General features: G+C 49.6%; 1 protein-coding gene across 2 annotated transcripts in view; it reads right to left on the minus strand.

Moving 5' to 3' along the window:
- The window catches only part of SLC6A2 (solute carrier family 6 member 2), a 48,794-nt gene that overhangs the window by 13,881 nt on the left and 14,046 nt on the right, over nt 1–20,867 (minus strand). For both annotated transcript variants that reach the window (XM_072750207.1, XM_072750208.1), the window contains exons 4-6: nt 20,087–20,324; nt 8,075–8,213; nt 243–377 (exon numbers count right to left, since the gene is read on the minus strand). In XM_072750207.1, the coding sequence (XP_072606308.1) occupies nt 243–377; nt 8,075–8,213; nt 20,087–20,324 (512 nt within the window). The remainder of the gene's footprint in view (nt 1–242; nt 378–8,074; nt 8,214–20,086; nt 20,325–20,867) is intronic.

Genomic DNA, 20,867 nt, shown 5'->3' on the forward strand with positions numbered 1-20,867 from the left:
CTCCCCTTGGAAAGAGGGGTCTGCCAAGGACACCATGGAGCCACAGCGTCCTGGGCCATCAGAGCTGGGAGACCGTCAGGTGCAAATCAAACGGGCATCGGTCAGATGGAGAAGCTGTAGCCCCGTCCTCCATCCCAGGCGGCGCCGCAAATTTGCATCAGAGCTGGGACCAGATTTCCTACCACTGTCCCGAGAACCCACCCCAGCCCCAGCCTGAGCATGGGTGATCCCTGGGCACTGACCGTGGCCTCTTTTAGGCGGTAGAAGTCGATGTGCAGGTAGGCGTTGATACCGTTGGAGGCGCCGGGCAGCGTGATGCCGTGGACCAGGAGCACAAACAGCACAAGGTAGGGCAGCGTGGCTGTGATCCACACAACCTGGCGGTGGACAGACTTGCTGTGGGTCCAGCCCCCACCTGGAAAGGTGCACGGGCCACACGGTGCATGGGCCACAAGCCCCATCTCCATGCGAGGCCATGCCCTCCAGCTCGGAACCAGGCGGGGGAGCCGCACGTGGAGGCTGCCCTGCAGCCAGGACGAAGACTAGGTCCTCACAGCACCCAGCACCTCCTCCTCTAGGAGTTGCCTCTACTGACCCCTTCAAGTGGCCCCAGGCAAGCACCCACCGTTATGCTCCCCCCTGCCGCATTCCCTCCAGTCTGTCCCTCCCGCCTCTCTCCATCTCCTCTACCTCCATTCAAACACATCCTCCCAACTCATTGGCCAAGAAGGGGTTCATTGTCCAAGAAGGGGTGTGGCTGGGCAGAAAGTAGAATCTCTGGCTGTTCTTTATCTTGGGTCAGATTTTGGACAAAGACAAACTGTCTCATCCAGAACCCCATATAGAAAGAGATTATCCCTAGACTAAAAAGGGACATTTCTCCCACCCCTTTGCCCAAGCTGGAAAAATAGACACGAAAAGTAGGGAGAGGGGAAGGTTGTATGGGCTTCCTCGCTGTCCCTTCTCACCCCTGACTACACATTAGAATACTCTGAAGAAAGTTGTAGTTTAAAATGTCAAAGTTCACATCTTATTCTTGATATTTCTGATTTAATTGGCCTGGAGTGGGGCCCGCACTTCAGTATGTTTTGAAAGCTCCAGTCCACCACATCGCCCGGGTGATGTAAATGTGCAGTCAAGGTTAAAAATCACTGCAATAGGCAGATGCAGCCATGGAGAGCCTTGCAGAAAGAAGACAGTGCCCCCAGCAAAAGAATTTGCTCAGGGCTGTGTTAGCCAGACCCAAGAAGACTCCGCTAAAACAAAAGAAAACACATGATTTAAGGGCCAGAGGGTCCTTCTTCCCAAAGTCCTGGCACTATGCAGCCCTTAGAATCTTTACATATCTCTGGGGGGAATATGGAAGCCTGAAACATGACTAGGGGTAGAGTTCTTTGCTGGTATAGAAAGATGTGGGCTCAACACAAAAAATGAAATATGAAAAACCAAGTTCTGTTTTCCATGCTTACACTGAAGGACTGGGATTTATCCTCTTTGTCTGTCTTTCCCATTAGACCAGGGGCTCTTTGGACGCAAAATCCCTACATTTTTCAAACTTGTATTTCCAGCACATGGCATACATGAGGGCTTAAGAAGCGTTTGTTGGATAGAGGGATGGATGACTGGGCAGTTGCATAGATGAATGATTGGATGCGTGGATGGATGAATGAATGATTGAACAGCTGTATAGATAAGTGACTGGATGGATAGATGCTTGGACAGTTGTATAGATGAATGACTGGATGGATGGATGGATGGATGGATGGATGGATGGGTGGATGGACAGATAAGTGGACAGTTAAATGGAGGAATGATTGGATGGGTGATTGGACAGTTGTATAGATAAATGATTGGATGGATGGACGATTGGATGGTTGGATAGTTAAATGGTAGATGGATGGTAGGTAACTACACTGTTGAGCACATGGATGGGTAGACGGATGAGTGAGTCAGTCTTAATTCTGAGGGTCAGTTAGTCCAGGAACAAATGAAAGAATGAGCAAGTGAATGAATAAGCAAATGAGTCAGGGAGTAATTAAACGTCTCAATAGTTGGTTATGTCTTCTCAGGGAATCAGAAGAGGCATCAGACTCCTCTGTTTCATGGTATCCAGTTGTTCCTCCATCATTCCCTCATTCTATTTTGAGGGGTAGTCTTTGTGGATACAGGCTTTAGCTTTCTGTTTTCTTTCAGAAGTGCAAGAACAGGAGGACAAATTGCCAAAAACAAATAAGAAGGAAAACATGACTTGGAAAGTGGAGCCATTGCAACTGGTTGGCCTCACATCAATCCTGGATTTATTCTCCCAAACTGGGACAAACGAGTCCTTAGTGACAGGCACAGGAGGAGCCTTCACATATCTTTGTTTTGAGCCCTAACTGCTGTGTTCCCCTAAAACTCATGTCAACAGCTACAGGCCCAATGGTTGGCCCAGCAGGCCAGGTGAGACCATACTCCACCATCAAAAAACATCCTCATCTCTGACTCCAAGGAATCTCCCAGGGGGACTGCAAGCAGCACTCACTGGTCCTGTCTGAGATTCTAACGTGGATTTAATTTGGAACATATGAGGACACAATGAACATCAGGGCATGATGGAGCTGACCCTGACTGCACCAGGGAAAGGGGAACCTGGGGACTCTTGGGTGGCTCAGAGGTTGAGCATCTGCCTTTGGCTCAGGACATGATCCCGGTCCCAGGACCAAGTCCCACATCGGGCTCCCTGAGAGGAGCCTGCTTCTCCCTTTGCCTATGTCTCTGCCTCTCTCTCTGTGTATCTCTCATGAATAAATAAAATCTTAAAAAAAAAAAAAAAAAAAAAAGAAAGAGGAGCTTGTCCTGTCCTTGCACATGTATTGAAAGCAAAATCATCTGAGTCTTATGGAAAGTTCTCAGAATTGCTAGTGGAAGTGAGTTCAGCTGCCTAAAATCTTGTGCAAAAAGGAAGGCTCCCTGGATCCTTGGACAACCACTAGCTCCTACTGACGTGTGCCCAGTATGCAAACTGGACAAAGGGAAGGGACACTTGGGCTCTTGTCATCTCCACCCCAGGCTTCTCTGCTCTCAAAATTTTAACTTGCAGTGCATCTCTGGCCACAAAAAGCCAGACTTAGTCCATCTTTGAGCAGGACGTGAAAAGAGTGAAGAGCAGCCCGTTGTTTAGTCAAATGTCCTCAGTCCCCAAGGGAGGCCATTGCTTTCTATCACCTCAATCCAACTTCTCATCCACCTTATGTTTCTACGGATCAGGGCTAGGATTTGTTTGGCTCTAGGGTACCACACTCAAACCAACAGCTGATAATCACAATGAAGAAAATCTTCGCTCTATAAAAGGAAGAACTTTCCAGTGAACAGAGCTCTCTAAAGAGAGAATGAGCTTCTAGGAGAGATGCGGAGATGGTGAGGCCCCCATCATTGAAAGTGCAAATATTGCCAGAGATCCAGGCATTAGGCAAAAGATTGCCTAGAGCAAGGTGAGGCCCATGGACCAGAGACATGAGCACCACTAAGGAGCTTGTCAAAATTGCAAATTCCCACGCTGTGGAATCAGACTGTCAAGGAGAGACCCAGCATTCTTGAGTTTTGACAAGCCCTCCCTCCATGTGATTCTTACTTGCATTAAAGGTTGAGAAGCACTGCACGGGGTCACCACGAAGGTCTACTCTAACACAGGGATGATAAATGTCTGTGCTTTATCAGTACAAAACTGCACTGATTTAGCCTCTAATGATTCAGAATGTGTCATCTTCTGAACTGGGTTTTAAGGACATTTGCACAAATAATGAAGATATACAAGATTTATGGGGTGAGGGTATGTACTGATGTTACGTTAAGAAAATGCTGATCTGTAAATATTTTAGCATATTCATCACTCCCATGCAAATGATGTTCTTCACTATAAAAATATCATTTGCATTTGAGCAATGGGTCCAATTAAGTCACTAACTGGACCCACCGATGGTTCCAATAATGGGCTCAATTAAGTCGCTAAGGCAAGGCAGGACCAGCTTGTATTGAACCATTAGTGGGAAGACTTGGGTAGAAGAACTAGGTGTTGAAACTCACAAACAACAAAATGACCTTTCTATTTAAAAATTCTAAAACTCATTTTTTTAATTGGTCCGGTTTTTCCCCCAACCCTACCACTCTTGCCAGAATCTGAGAGGTGCTCTTTCTTTAATGTCCCCCAAACAGCCGGCAGCCTGGCAGCGCAGTGGCAGAACGTGGTGGCCATCTCTAGCCAGTTCTGTTGTCTTGGTTTATCTCCAGGCATAGGCGAGCCCAAGGCTTCTGAAAATTCAAGCAGAGCAGGTAGGACCCTGGGCCCGCCACTCCCCCCAGAGCTGCACTGAGCCTCCTCAGCGGAGTCTGCAAACCTCTGGGGGTGGGGACAGAGCATTGGAAGGGGTGCTGAGGAAGGCCACAAAGGCAGGACAAGGATCATGTATTGAGCAATTTCCATCTGCCAGCCCTGGACCAAGGACCTCCTGTTCATCTTCCCAATGACTCTGGAGGTTGGCACAATGACTAACTGCCCTCCGTGGGGAGCAGCATTAATTCCAAGGTCACCCAGCAGGAAACACTGGTGCCTAGACTCCAACCCAGGTGCTCTGGTCACAAAGCCATGTTCTTAATCACTCACTTCCCTGTGTATTTGGGAGTCAAGGTCAAGTCCTAGCCATGCCAGAGACTTTGGTGACACCCTGTCCCCCTCCAGGCCTCAGCCTCCCCATGTGTATGAGCTGGTTGGCATAGATGGCCTCTGTGTGCCCTCTGTCTGACATTTAGGGGCTCGGTGACTAGGCTGATGATCTAAAAGCCAGTTCAGCCAAAGACTCAGGAGATGGGAGAGGCAGGCAGGACTCTAGAATTGCAAGCAGCAGCACGCATGCTCCCTAACTGACTCCCTGGAGGCTAACTTCCACTCCAACCTCTGCCCTTTACCCTGAGATGGTCAATGGGCAAGGTCAGAGTGCGTGATGTGGGGTCACCCCTTACCTTGATTCAGACTGTGCCCCACCCCCCACCATCCCTGCTGCCATCGTGGAATGGAGTCACATCTCCTCCCGGGCACAGAGCCCTCATTCGCCAAGCCGGGAAGTGTGAACATTCGCAATTCATTTCAGGCTGCTCTGCGGCTGTGGAAGCCTGCTAAGAAAAGCTCCGTCCTGTTCCAGATGTAGTCTGGCCAGAAATCAGCAGTGTTCTTGATTTTCTCCTGAGCCAGTTTATAAAAACAATTAAAGACCGGGCACAGGAATGTCCTGAGTGAAGCTCCCTATTCTGGAAAGCTCCCTCCCCCATGGACAGCCAGGGGCCCTTTCCTGCTCAGCCGCCAGCAGAATACTGGGGGAGGATTTACGTAAAATGTGGGCTGTGGCTTTGGTTTGGGGGGATTTATGGAAAATGTGGGCTGTGGCTTCAGTTTGACAAGTTTCCACCTGGTGGGGGGTGGGGTTCCCCTAGGGGCCGAAGGGGGGGGGCATGACTCCTTGAAGGTGCCTTTGCACAGAGGAACTGAGCATGCTCAGCTCTGTTCCTTCTTCCCATCAATCTCCCATCAGCCACTCCTGCTCCATCGGACCAAGTGCTACACTAGCTGGGGCCGGTTGTACCCGCCCTGGCAATGGCTCTAGGGCACTTAATCTTGGAATGCAACATCAGGAGCTGCGGTGGCCTCGCGCCCACACAGTAAAGCTCAGATGTCTGCAATTCTGCTGCCTGCAGAGGCCAAGAGAGCCGTGCTCCTGAGACCCAGGAGAGGAGCTGAGGGGCTGGACGAGGCTGGCCTGGGGCTCCGGCACCTCAGTGGCTTTACTGATGCTGAAAACCTTCCACTGAAAACCCCCTCCCTCTCCGCATCCCTATCTGTTCCTGTCCTTAGAGACCTAGGCCAAATGCCACCTTCTCCATGGTCTTTAGTTTAAAGAGCTAATTCTGATGCAGGATCTCTCACTTTTTTCACCATGACAACTCACGTTAACAAACAACTTGTAGATCGACACAAAATACACACACACACACACACACACACACACACACACACGTGCGGATGGCTATAGCTAAAATCCAAATTCCAAAAGCCAGCTGCTCCTTTACCATGCGCAATGCATTCCAATCCATTTCCTTCTTAGAAAGTTGTGGCGATCCGCTAAATTGATTCAAGGGCTGGTGCAAAATACAGTTTGTATTTCAGTTAAAATGTAACCTGACTCCCTGATATGAAAGGATCTTAAAGTCAAAAAATTAAAAAAAAAAAATCAAGACCTAGAATAGTGTGTTGTACAGTTTGTGACCATTACTGTTTATTTAGAGAAGGACACACATGTCTCTGGATGAAGACTCAAGAAACTAGCAACACGGGTTGACCTATGCCTGTCTGTAATACATATAAGAAGATACGCAATTGGAGAAGGAATTGGTCTTTATTCTTTAGTCACTAATACTAGTACCAAGCCTGGCATGTCGCAGGTGTCCATAAATGCTTAATAAGTTGTACTGAATTTGAAGGAACACTCAGTGAGGCTCCCCAACTTATTTATCCACCCACCCTTTTCCCTTTCTTCCTACCTTCCTTCCTTTCCTCATGAACGCTTCAATAAATACTTACTAAGACCTACTCTATACCAGGTGCTAGAATGATAGGGGTCCTAGCCTGGTTTTGCCCTATCGCAGAATTTCTTGCAGCCCTGGTCTGCATTTTATTTGGGCTCCTCCTTGGGGTACACTCTGTGTCTCCACCATGCTGTTAGGAAGTTCCACTTCAAGCCTTTCTTGACTGATTTCATCCCCACTGGCTGCTGGTTCCCTGTCACTGTCTTTGCTCTCACTGGCATACCCAAGGACTCTAGGAATACCAGACATTCCCCTGACGCATGCCACTTGCCAAATCACTTGTCTAATGAAGCTCCTTACAAATTCACACTTACTTGATTATGGTAGACTGTTGGCCTCATGACCCCCAGTGAACCCACAGCTGTGTGAGTCTCCTCCCACACTGATTCTGGGCTTCGCCATAAGATTTATCTTGGCCACTGGGCCAACAGCAAGCATGATGCAAGCAGAGACTGGAAGAGCTACTTGCACACTGGGGCTTGTCTGCTTGGAACTTGCTCTTGGAACTCAGCCGCCATGCTGTGAGAAGCCCAAGCCACTTGGAGAGGTTTTGTGGAAACTACCCAAGACGCTCCGCTTGACAGCTCCAGCTGGGCTCCCAGCCAGTACTCACCACCATCCATGAGTGTGGCCATCTTGGACATTCCAGCTCAGCCATGCCCCCAGATATGGAGCCTGGCAACAGCATGAGGAGCAGAGGACCCACCTATCTGGTCCCAGTCAACCCACACCACCACGAGAACAAAATGGTTATTTTAAATGACTACATCTTGGGGTGTTTTGTTATGCAGCAGTAGCTGATCACAATACAAAGAGCATTTCTCAATGATAGCTTCTTTACGACCAGTCAAGCTCCACATGGTCTAAATGCGGTTGTTCTCATGATGTTCCCCAGGCTCAGAATCAACATGGGCCATGAGATGAGGGGCTCCATACAGGGGTGGGGAAGCGTCACACAGGTCAGAATGCAGACTCTGGTGGCCCTCTTATGTCCCCGGCCCCCTCCCCATAGCCCTCTACCCAGGAAACCTAGACCTTTCTTTGCAGGCACTCACCACTCTGCTAGATGAAGTACACTGGTTTTATAGTGAAGGAGACGGTTATATTCCAGAGAATGATACAAATTTGCATCAATTTCTAGGCCAGAATTCATGATTTATCCAATACACAAGAATAGGTTGCTTTAGGGTTTTGCCGGAGACGCTTGGGGTGTCCCAATCCCTGGGAGCTTTGGTGGAAAAGCATGGAGCCCTGATGCACACCTCCACCCTACTGCTGGGAGACTTGGGCTTAGGGAAGGTCTCCCACTTAGCCAGTGGCAGAGCTGGGGAGTGTGCAAACCCCAGCTCTCTACTTCCACTTCCACATTTGCTTTTTGCCAACTACCTAGTTACAGCTAGAAAAAAAAAAATCTTTTTTTTTAGGCCAACTTCCCAACTTAAATAGAAACAAAGATTACCTTTCCTGATGTCTTCACTCCTTTCCAGAGGCTAAAAAACAGGATGACCACGACGACCATCAGACAGAGCAGGAGCTGCCACTGGGGCAGGCCGATGTCATGGATCCCGCTGCTCTCGTGAAGGTGCAGGACGCCACGCCTGCCGGGAGGAGAGGAGAGGGGACCAGGGAGACAATGTCGTCAGACAGGATGACCAAGGCCTTGGCCCACAGGCCAGTCCCCGAAGGCGCGAACTGCTGGAAACCAGCTTTGGGCTGCCCCAGCCAGTGCCCTGCATTGTTTGGGCCTGTTCCGCATAGTCATAGCCTGTGCTGGGGACTGGCCTGGCCTGGGCCTGCAAATCATCTATCTGGCAAGTCTTCCCGCTCACATCTGTTTTTTAGCAAAAATTTTCAATGTAACAAAAATCTCTTCAGTGCTACCTGCATGCCTGGTCCTGGGGAGATGGTGGTAAATAACAGGAAAAGTCCTGGCCCTGAGAGCACTCACGGCAGCGCAGGGGTTCTCAACAAGAGTGATGGGGCAGTTTTGACGTCCCCGCCCCCAGGGGGACACTGGGACATTTAGCAAGGTGTGGAGACACCTTTGATGGTCATGAATTAGGGAGGAGGCTGTGCTACTGGCATCTAGAAGATTGTGACTGGGGACATCCTACAATGCACAGGATGGCCTTAACATCCTGCAGTGCACAGGACTGCCTCTAGTAATAAAGAATTATTCAGGCCTGGGGAACCTGGGTGGCTCAGTGGTTGAGCATCTGCCTCCAGCTCAGGTCATGATCCTGGGGTCCTGGGATCAGAGGCCACATCAGGCTCCCTATGGGAGCCTGCCTCTCTGTCTCTGCCTTTGTGTCTGCCTTTGGCTCAGGTCATGGTCCCAGGGTCAGCACCCCCTTCTGATTCTCTGCTCAGTGATGAGTCTGCTTCTTCCCCTCCCCCGGCTCCTGCTCCTCCCCCTGCTTGTGCTCTCTCCCATGCTCTCTCTCTCAATCTCAAGTTGAGAGTGAGAGAGAGAGCAGGGAGGAGCATCGAGGGAGAGGGAGAAGCAGACTCCTTGCTGAGCAGGGAGCCCAATGCAGGGCTCCATCCCAGGAACCTGGCATCATGACCTGGGCCGAAGGCAGATGCCTAACTGACTGAGCCACCCACGTGCTCCAAATAAATAAAATCTTTAACAACAACAAAAAGGAATTATCTAATCCCAAATTTTCATGTTGCTGAGTTTATAGATCTCTGTCTAGGGACTAAGATGAGAATAAATGTTTCTTCTATTTGGTAATATCCACTAAAGCTAAAGGTATGCATACCCTGTGTCCTAGCAATTCCATTCCTGGGTATTTACTCCATAGAAATGTGTACATATGTTCATCAAGACACATGTTCTAGAATGTTCAAAGTAGCACTAATAACAATAGCCTCAAACTGAAAGTTACTCCAATATCCATTAACAGTAGAATGGATAAATTATGATATATTCATAAAATGGAATATCATAAAGCAACTAGTTCTCTATGAATAGACATCTCACACAAAATACTTTGAGAAAGAAGTTAAAACCAAACCCAAAGTCTAATTCTGTCTAATTCCACTCATTTAAACTACAAAAGGCAAAACTAATCTAAGGAGTTAGAAGTCAGGAAGTGCAGGTACATCCTAGGTGGGGACGGGGATGCTGAATAGGAGGGGATACCATAGGGACTTCTGGGATACTGGTTATGTTTCTTGATCTGGGTGCTGGTAACATGGCTGCATTCAGTTTGTGACATTCCTGAAGTTTCCCTTGGGGATATGCACTTCTTTTTAATATGGTATCCTTCAATAAAAAGTGGGGTATTTTAGGGGCACCTGGGTGGCTCAGCTGCTGAGCATCTGCCTTTGGCTCAGGTCATGATCCTGGGGTCCTGAGATGGAGTCCTACATCGGGCTCCCTGCAGGGAGCCTGTTTCTGCCTCTGCCTGTGTCTCTGCCTCTCTCTCTGTGTGTCTCTCATGAATAAATAAATAAAATCTTTTTTTAAAAAGTGGGGTATTTTAAAGTAAGGAAGACAAACAAATAGAATAAAAATGAGGTTTAAGACTACTGGGGTCTCGGGATCCCTGGGTGGCGCAGCGGTTTAGCGCCTGCCTTTGGCCCAGGGCGCGATCCTGGAGACCCGGGATCGAATCCCACATCAGGCTCCCGGTGCATGGAGCCTGCTTCTCCCTCCGCCTGTGTCTCTGCCTCTCTCTCTCTCTCTCTCTGTGACTATCATAAATAAATAAAAAATTAAAAAAAAATTTAAGACTACTGGGGTCTCTCCTACAATCTACAGTGAAGAAGGAGTAAATAGAATTGCACACAAAATGACCAGCTGCTACTAATCTAATCAAAGACCTTAGAATTTAACCAAAGGTCGATTAAGACCAACTGCTAAAATAGTAGATCAGATCCCAGGGGCGGGAGGACCCTCTCACAATTCAGCATCCTTGCAAGACAAAGAAAGCCGAACTATTTCCGCAGAAGAGAGGACAGCTTGGTAAGGTGCCCCCCTGCACCCAGGTCATTCATCCATCAGGGAGGGCCCACTGGGAGCAGGCTCATCCAGGGCCTCAGCTACACACTGGGGACTCTTGCACACAGTGCCTTGCATGGGGGGCTTATATTCTAGCACCAGACACAGCATTAAAAGGATAGTCACAATACAGTGTGACAAGTGTTGGGAACTGAGAAAACTTCAAGGGCACCCAGAACTGGTCCCTGCCCATCCTCCACTGCACCCTACCCTCAGATGCCAGAAAACTACCAACACCATTCAAGGCCCTGCTCCAATGTCACCTCCTCTGGGAGGCCTCCAGGATTACTCTTGGCATGGATCTTTCAACCCTTCCAGTTCCTGTGGCTCTTGTCTCATTTCCCAACCCATCCCTGCTCCTACCATGTGAGGGCTGGCTGTATGTGAGGCTCTCTCAGGGTGAGGAGGTGAATGAGCCATTTCTGGGTCCCCAGTTATAAGCCCAGGCCTGACACCCAGGCCTGTTAGCTCAGAGCAGAGTGTTGGATCAGAAACACCTGCTCACACCCTTTCTTGCTAAATCCAATAATCCATTTTCTAAAACATGAGACCCCAGGGCCCGCTCATGAGGAACCAGGGAGCACAGAGGTTCAGCTTCTCATGCCCTCACTTCTCTCAGCAGCTTCTTCCCCAACCTGGAGAGGTCCTCAGCCTTCCGTCCATGTTCCTCACATTGTCCAGGGTGACCATTCACTCCCCCCAACGAAGAAACTTAACTTCCCTGTGTCTCATCCTATAGCACTTTGCTCTCAGCCAGAGGTCTGTTCAGAGAGCAGCTGATTGATAAATGTACACTACTGTTAAAGGCTAAAGTACTTTAATATATATTGTCCTTTCCTAGAGGAGGGCTTTAACTCAAAAAATGGACATCACTAATGGCAAAAGTTTGCACACCTACAGTGGATAAACTGGGGGGTAGTCAATCGTCTCCCTGCCTATCTGTATCAGTCTCTCCCCCCACCAACCCTCCTCCTTTCCCTCCTCTTCCTCCCTTACCCACTCCCCCCAAAAGAGAAATACGAGGTATGGAGAATGTAACTTGGAGCCCTATCAGCTTCTGAACCTGCACATTTGAATTACGCGGAGATCTTTTTAACAATTACGGATGTCTGGGCCCCACTCTCAACCAATGAACTCAGAACCCGTGCAGAGCGCCAGCGTCTTTTCAATTCCCCAGGCGATTCTACTGGGCAGCCAAGGCTGAGACCCTTCGAACAAGAGGTTCTGCCTAAATTACAGGTTTTCTTTAGAGCAAGCTTGAGTCTTCCAGAAATTGTCTTTGCTTTCCTGGCAAAATAATATTGGCTTTCTGTGCCTAAAGGGAAAGAAAAAAAAGGCTCAGAGAGGCTCATAAAATGTGGGCTTGGAAAATTTTGTATGCCTGGGTGTCAGAGGAGCCCACAGAATCAGAGGCAGATGGCTGCGCTCGCTGGGAGCAGTGCATACGACAGTGGGAGATGCTGCACTTGTGGGCAAAACTGTACCCTGAGTCTGGAAACCTGGTTATCTTATCCTTGGGCAGGTGATTGCACTTGCGGAGGCCACCACTGACCTTGCGCACGAACTCACGCATTCAGGTATTCACCCATTCAGATGTCATGTCTATTATTTGCAAGAACATGAAGGCAAATAGAAGACCATGGGCCCAAACTGGGGTCGGACAGACCCGGGCTCCCGCCCTGGCCCTGCCACCAGCGACGGGCGGCCTGCATCCCTTCACTGATTGTGCAAACTTGTTCTGTGCATCTGCAGTGAGCCAGGCAGTGTTGGGGGCCAGGCTGTGGACAAGCAGGTGCTGGCTCCGGCCACAAGGATCTCCTGCAGGGTTTGGGGGGTGGTGGGTGGTGCACAGAAGCTGGTGCAAATATTCCCCATCTTGGGCCCTCTCCCTTCTCAATATGATGCTTCTAATGAGGATGAAATCACAGAACGCCAGACCATGCCTAGAACTCAAGAAATGCTCCACAAATGGTCATCGTAACTATCACAATCTCGTCCTAGCCTGCAAGGAGCAGCAGAGGAACTAAGGAGTGCCCCCAAAATGTCCGAGGGAGTTAGCCCCAGGGAGTCAGCTGGCAGGCTCCCCGGAGGGGTGGTGGGTGCCATCTCTGCTGGGTGCCCGAGAGCAGGTGAGCTGAGAGGAAGTGCACAGGTGTGGGGGGGGAGGGGAGGGAGACAGACAGGAGGGGGTGTGGACGGACACGTGTGCCAGCAGGTGAGCAAGTGTGAGTGAATGGGCAGAGCTGTGCAGCCCACAAAGGCCCACGTACCCCTCCCCGGATGGCTCCCAGCCCTGCAGCCACCAGGCCAGATGTGGCTTTAACTACTCACCCTGCATCAGCTTCTCCATACAATCAGTTTCCGTGCCTGGCCCCTCCTAACCCTGCTTCCTGATCTCTACCTACCAATGCCCCCACCCTTTCAGCCTGTCCCAGGCCAGACCCACACTCTCCTCCCCAGGGGCTGGTAGAGAAGTCTCCCCCTCTCCCCACTCCCCCGTCCCTCCGTGGCCGCTGCACTCCAGGCTGCGCTGCTGTAAAACCATCCATCTGTCTGTCGTGCCCTTCTAATATGTCACTCTCCCACCCCTGGGTCCTCAAAAGTCTCCTCATCACCTCAGTGTTTCTTGCTGGGGGCAGTTTTGCCCCCTGTCTCCCCAGGGATGTTTGACAATGTCTGGGATGTGACATCTGGAGTGAGGGAGATACTGCTTGTATCTCGTGGGCAGAGGCCAGAGATGTTACTAAACATCCCCAGTGCACAGGACTGCCCTGCCCCCAGCAGAGAATTTCCCAACCTGCGGCACTAAAGGGGTGGAGGTTATGAAATCCCAATCCAAAGGACAAAAACATAAGCCTTCCAGAACCTGAGGCCCTTCCTAGCTGTCCCTGTCTCACCACATCCTGCCTTGGGCTCCTGGCCATGGCCAACCACTGTCGTTTCTCCATCATATGAAGCACCTATTGCACTAGGCCTTGGAACTTTCTGTTCCTTTCCATCTAGAATGCACTTCCTGGCCCAATTTGTCTGCCTGGCTTAGTCTCAACTCAAAATGATGCCCTCACTTAGGCTCCTCTCTTATGCCTTGAGAGAGAGACAAAGAGATGGAGGGAGGCCGGAAGATGGTTGGGGGAAGACGGGAGATGGAGGGGGAAGGGGAGAAACAGCTGAAGGGAAGAGAAAACAAAGAAGAAGAGAGGGTAGGCATATTCAAAAAGATAGAGAACCAGAATCAGGTGCTGAACCCATCTGCCTCTTAATTCTGGCCTCTTCATTGTATCATGGGCTGAGTGTTGAGTGGTGTTGCTAACCATTTGGCCAACTTGACTATTAAAATGATGAAGAAAGGCACTGGACCAACTGTACTTGGCCTGAAACATGCTAAAATGACACCAGTGTCCAGCCGGACAGTTGAAAGGCCCCCACGTTCATGTGATGTCCACATTCAGGCTTTCAGGGCTGGTCTAGATACTTCTTGCCAGTGAAAAGGTCAGACTCCTGAGCTGATTCCTGGGAAAAGAAATGTGAACCCAGCCTCTCCCCAGCAGGCCCAAGCTTCAGGGCTAGTACCAGTAACTTGGATTTGTTATACTTTTCCAGCCGTTTAACGAAAATGAATCATCGTAAAGTATATGGTCCAGGCTTTCCGAAGTCTGGGCCAAGCGGGCTATTTGTTGCTTCACATTTGAACTCAGAGGGTTAGTGCTGGGCTGGAGGGGGACCTCTCTGCCCCACCAGGGACAGACAGGGGGAGAGGTTTTCCGTCTCCCGAACATGTTCACCAATGGGGCCCTTTTACAGATAAAGTTACAGAGCATCACGCTTTCTTTTCAGCTGCCGGCTCCTTGGCTTCAGGCCTGGGGCCTGGGGAGACTGGTTTTGTTCCCTTGGATGAGGTTTCCAATCCATCAGCCTAAATGAGTACAAGATGGCAACAAAATTGGCCAGCAGGCTCTGGGGAAGGAGGAAAAAGGACCTAGACTCCTCCGGGTTGGCACTGAGAGTCCTACTTGCTGGCTCCCCAGACTGAGCTGGGGTGACTCTTTTAAAGCAGAAACGTTTAGATAAAAGGGCCATGTGCCATTAAAAAAAAAATCCAGTGGCAGCTCCTGACTTAGTGACACAGAAGCACACAAAAGCCAGCTCAAGGTGAGAAAGAGGGGCATAAGAAGGGCTTCTATCCACCTGCAGAGACTCCCGCACACTCGTCCCATCCCAAATGGGTGGGGGAGGAAGACAGGAAAGCCTGGGGTGTGGGGGTGGGAGCCTTGGCCCAGACCACCCGGGCTGGGATCCCTGCTCCGCCACTTCCCTAAAAACCTGACCTGCCACCTTCTTATCTGTGAGATAGGAGTAATCCCCCCCCCCGGGGGGGGGCTGTTCCCCACCACGTGCCCCAAGCCCTGGCCTGCAAGGAGAAAGTCATCTTCCTCCACCACATTCTGCTCACGGCTGAGCCTGGGGGACTGTGGGGTTGGGTCTCTACACCCAACTGGCCACTATCTCCTGCTGGGCATCCCCACTGGGGCAGACCTGCTGGCCAGTTAGGCGCCAGCGGAGGAACCAAATAATGACTAGACCAGAGACGACAGGCACTCTCATTTTCCATTTTAATTTACAAGGACAAGGGTTGCCAAGAGCAAAAAGAAGAGTCATGTCTTCTCCTTTAGCACGAGATGGTGAAGGGGCGAGTGTGGAGCCTACATGTATCAGAAGCAGCCTCTGCCCCTGCTCCTTTGCTGTCTCCTGGTCCCAACCACACTCATAAACCAGGGAGGCCTAAAAGCTCACTCCTGCCCTGCGAGATCCCCAAGGCATGGGGATTTTCTGAGGCCGCGCTCCTCAGAAGAAGGGGGAAGGGGGGCCTGGATTTCCCACTACAGGACACCGTTGGGATGTCAGCCTGAACCAGGGAGAATCTTGCTCCAAGACAGGAAAGCACAGTGGCTAAGAGACTAGGGTCTCCACGGGAGCTGTGGAGTCCCCGTGCCCTGGCTGCACACAGAGGAATCAGGGCCTCTGGATGGTAGGGTCCAGGCATCCGTGTGTTATAAAGCTCTCTGGGTGGTTCTGAATCGCTCCACTGAGCTGGGAGCTTGGCCTTTCCACCCAGACTGCCTGGGTGCCACTTCTAAACTGTGTGACCCTGGACCAATCATTTCCTGCTTGTGCCTGTTTCCTCATTCATAGAACAAGAATAATTCTAGACCACAGTGGTCAGAATGCAAAGGCACTGTGCACAATGCCTGGGATATAATCTAAGCTGGACAAATGTGAATTGTGATGATGACAATGTTTGTAAATAATAGCCATTTAGAAAGGCGGAAAGGCAATACAAGCCAGAGGTCAGGACGGCAGGCTCTGGATTTCATTGCCTGGTGAAGCAGGGGCTGGGGTGGGGAGAGGGGGTGTTCGGAGGGGCAAAGAGGAAGCAGGTGCAAGAGAGTCCTGCAACCTTGGGCTGCCTGGGCCCAAATCTGGGCTCTGCACAGCACTGGCCATGGTGCCGTGGGCCAGAAATCCACGGTCTCATCTGCAAATGAAGCTAAAATTCACAGCCCCTTTGTGTGGGTACTGGGGGAAGAGTGACAGAACCCTTGTGGGGCTGGTGGTGAGGCTTCAATTGAAGTAATACATACCAGGAAGTCAGCAGAAAGCTGGACACGCATGGTTAAGTGATAAGCTGTTCACGGGATAGTGAGGGGGACAGGAATGACGCTGCTGGGCAAAGAGATGTCCACTGCAAGGAACAGCAGTGCACCACCCTCGGGGGGCTGCAGATGTGCTTCGAATTTTTGACAACTATGGCCCCTCTCCCCTCAAATCCTGAAACCTATATGGTTTTGCACATGGCTGCTGGAGGTCTCAAGGAGCACGTATGGAGGGAGGTAGACAGGAACGGCCGGGACCCTTAGCAAATTTGCTGCGAGGGCTCATTGAGGGTGATCCTGGGCCCTAAGTGCCCCGAGCCTCAGGAAGCAGCAAATTTTCCAGAGGCCACATTTAGCCAAACCATATCTCCTTGACCCCACTGCCCTGAGATGGCAGGGGTGGAAACTGTCCTTAAGTGACCCCAATCTCCAGATAATCAGGACTCACTCCCAGGTCCTTGGAGCAGAGAATCCATAGGATTGATGGTCCTAGCATTTCGTCTTTTATGAATCTGTCTTTTCTCATCCTCTGGACCTCAACTGTTCAATGTGGTAACCACAGGCCACATGCAGCTCTTTAAAGGTAAACTGATTAAAAAGAAATAAAATTTAAAAATTTAACTCTTCACTCACACTGGCCACGTTTCAACAGCTCCACTGGCCACATGTGGCTCCTTCACTGAACCACACAGATGGAGAAGTTTTCTATCACCGCAGCGCAGCCTTGCTCTAGAACAGGAGGCAGCAAACTACGGCCCTCATGCCAAGTCCAGGCTGTGGCCTGTGAGCTAAGAATGGCTTCTATCTTTTGAAAGGATAAAATGAAATAAAGCAGAATATGCAAGAGACATAAGGCCCTCAAAGCCCTGAAATATTTGTCAGCTGGTCTTTCAAAGAACAGTTTTGCCAGACCCTCCTGCAGACCATGGACACTGTGAAAGTGAGGTCCCCATGGGATTTCCCTGTCCCATCCCACAGCTTGTAACAGGACTTCCTGCCTATCGGCTAACACTTGTGCCGAGATTGCTAAAGGTGGGGGCGGGGCTCACCCCCCCACCCGAGGTAGAGAGACAGTATGTGCTACATTCTCGAGAGCCCAATGAGCAAACATTCTTCATTAGGTGGCTGAAGACAAGCTGACCATCACCCACCTGAAGACATAAAAGGATGGACTAGATGATGACAGGATCCAGGGGAACCACAAGATCAATGTAGATGGTTCTGGATTAAAACCACAGAATTAAATAACCATGCACAAGCCTGTTCAGCCATAAATGAATGAATGAGGAAATGTAGATCACAACCAGTATGAGGTATCATAACCTCATACCTGTTAGGATGACCACCATCAAAAAATAAGACAAGAGCTGGTGAGGATGGAAAAAGGGACCCCTCCTGCACTGTGGGTGGGGATGCTCAAGTCATGATCCTGGGGTCCTAGGATAGAGCTCACGTCGGGCTCCCTGCTCAGTGATGGGTCTGCTTCTCCCTCTCTCTCTCCCCCCACTCATGCTCGCTCACGCGCTCTCTCTCTGTCAAATAAATAAATAAAATCTTTTTTAAAAAGTTAAAAATAGAACTACCCTATGATCCAGCAATTCCACTGCTGGGTGTTTATCTGAAGGAAGTGAAAACATTAACTTGAAAAGTGCACCCCCATGTTCACTGCAGCCTTATTTATAATAGCCAAGACATGGAAACAAGACATCTGTGGATGCATTAATGTATGAAAAATGATGGTGTGTATGTGTGTGTGTGTGTGTGTGTTTGTGGGGGGAGAAAGTGTGACATACACACACATACGCACACACGTACCATGGCATAAATACACACAATATTCAGCCATAAAAAAGAAGAAAATCCTGCCATGTGTGACAACATGCACAGATCCTGAGGGTATTATGCTAAGTGAAATAAGTCAGACAGAGAAAGATAAATACTATATAATCCCATTTAATGGGAATGTTAATTTAAAAAAAAACCCAAATTCATAGACAGAAAATAAATTGCTGGTTGCCAGAGGCAGAGGTTGGGGGTTGGCAAACAGGGTAAAGGGGTCAAAAGATACAAACTATAGATCCAACTATAAAATAAATAAGTCCTGGGGATGCCAGGTACAGCACAGTGACTCCAGTTACCAATACTATACCGTAGATTTGAAAGTTGCCAAGAGACTAGATCTTAAAAGTTATCACAAGGGAAAAAAATGTGTCATTATGTGTGGTGATGGATGTTAACTAAACTTCTTGTAGTCACCATTTTGCAATATATCATTGTATCAAGTCTCTGTACACCTGAAACTAACAATGTTATATGCCAATTATATCTCAAAAAATAAGTTAATGAGTGATCAGATGAATAAATAAATTGGGAGAAAGGGACAACTCTTCCTTACAGGAGAATTCCAATCAATTAATCTGGAGGGAATGATGGAAACAGGAAATCACAATTAGATATATGCTATAACAATAATCTTTCCTCGCATGAGTCATTGATGGATGCTCAGGAATTGTGGGTAAAAGTATGATGAGAAACAAGATATTTACATAACATCAGGTGATTCCCTGGAAGACACTTGGACAAAAGGAATAATGCTCTCTCCACACAGAAGGAAGCTGGCAGCTACCGTCTTTGCCAAGTGATCACAGTTCACACCCTTGGTAATGAGAGACTGATGTCACATACCCCCGATCTGGTGCCCGAGGACAGTATTCTTGTCAAAAATGCCTAACTTCATTTTATCTAGGTGAAAACAGCCAACCCATCCACACTGAGGGCTATTCTACAGAATAATTGACCAGTGCTCTTCAGAAGGGTCAAGGTCATGACACCCAAGAAAAGCGCAAAGGATTCTCACAGGTTGGAGACGAAGGGCAAATGACACTCTGGGCTGGATCCTGGGCCAGAAAAGAACATGAGTGGGAAATTGATGAATTCAACAAAAGGTCTTTAACGGTATATGAACATCAATTCTCTGATTTCAATCATTGTGCTATGGTTATATAAAGTGCCAGGTGGATGGAGGGTATACAAGAAGAGCTCTAGGTGTTATTTTTATGACTTTTCTGTGTCTGAAATGATTTCAATATTGAAATCATGAAAAAGTGTCTTTTCAAAAAAGATGTCCTGTCTTCTACCACCAGTCAGTGACTCTCTTGCACACGTGGTCCAAATACTTCCCCCGAGCTGCACAGAGCTGGCCTGTCTCCTGCTTCCTGAATTTCATTCACAAGCTCCAGCTGCTTGCCCCGCTGGAAGCCCCAGAGAAAGAAGGCAGCATGGGGTGGGCCAGGTGACAGCGTCAGGATCAGTTCCCACTTGGGTTCAAGCTACAGCTCCCTACATGCTCCCCTGGCTGGCTTCATCAGTTCTCATGCACCTTCTCAGAGAAGCCCTCCCTGACCACCCAAGCCAATGTTCCTTTCTTCCCCATCATCCCCTTCTACCACATACCTATCTGGTCTCAGTTCCTTAGGAGCACTTGCACTTCCTAAAATGTGTTTCATTTCCTGAAGGGCCCACCGGCTCTCTAAAGCGATCTTCCTCCCCTACCTGCTTACCTCCCCTACCTGTATTTCTCTCCACCGTGGTACTTCTGTGCCAGACACGAGGTCCTCCACTGCCCTGTCCATGGCCGTATCTTCAGCTCCTAGCCCAGGGTCAGGCCTACAGTGGCTGCTCAGTGCACCCTACAAATGCTGGCTGGGGTGTCCCCTCCTCTCTTGCGGTTTTCGTTAGCCTTTGGCCCACGTCCTACCCAGTACAGGTTTTGGTGTGCCTGTGTGAAAAGGACGAGGGGCTGATGACTTACTCATAGAACTCTGCTGCTGGCGTGAACTTGTACTTGGAGTACTTGGTGTGGTTGCCCAGTACGGAGCTATTGAGGAGTTTGGGATCTGTGCAGTTGGGGCTGTTCCAGGAATGGCCACAGTCAGTCCAGGGCAGTTTGAGGGTGAAGGAGGAGAAGAGGTAGTAGAGTGACCAGGCGATGATGACGTTGTAGTAGAAGCCAACATAGATGGCGATGAGGATCACAGCATAGCCAACTCCTGTGTGGGGGCAGAGAGGGGTCAGGCAGGGGCTTCCCCAGGCCTAGTCCCAGAGCCATGTATCCCAGGGAGCCAGTTCCAACCACTGCACGACCAGACCCCTAGGCACCCTGTGTCAGATTGTCAGAGCCCACCTCTGTGCCCTGGGAACCCACCATCCCTTTGCCTGAGTGCTCTCTCTTGCCACTGGAGCCCCTCGGCCCACCTATCAGGCAGGCCAGAAGTGCCAGGACCTTAATGCTCCCAGGGAGCAACCAGAGTAAGCACTAGAGTGTATGGAGACACTAGGGTGTAAGTATCCCAGGTCCCTGACCCCTTGGGCAGAATAACAGTGAGGCACATTAATACTCTCTCCCAGTGGGATGAGCCCCTGGGCCCTGGTGGAACTGGCTCGGTGACATACCTTTTACTGGCTGACTCCCCTTCTCTGTCCCCTAACAGTGCTTCCTAGAATCACCTCCCAAAATAATTCCCTACACAAACCCTTGTCTCAGAACTGCCTCCGGGGAACCCCAAACAAACTCCCTGATTAGTACTTCAGCC

Source organism: Vulpes vulpes, chromosome 2, assembly GCF_048418805.1.
Source record: "Vulpes vulpes isolate BD-2025 chromosome 2, VulVul3, whole genome shotgun sequence".
Taxonomy (NCBI): Eukaryota; Metazoa; Chordata; class Mammalia; order Carnivora; family Canidae; genus Vulpes; species Vulpes vulpes.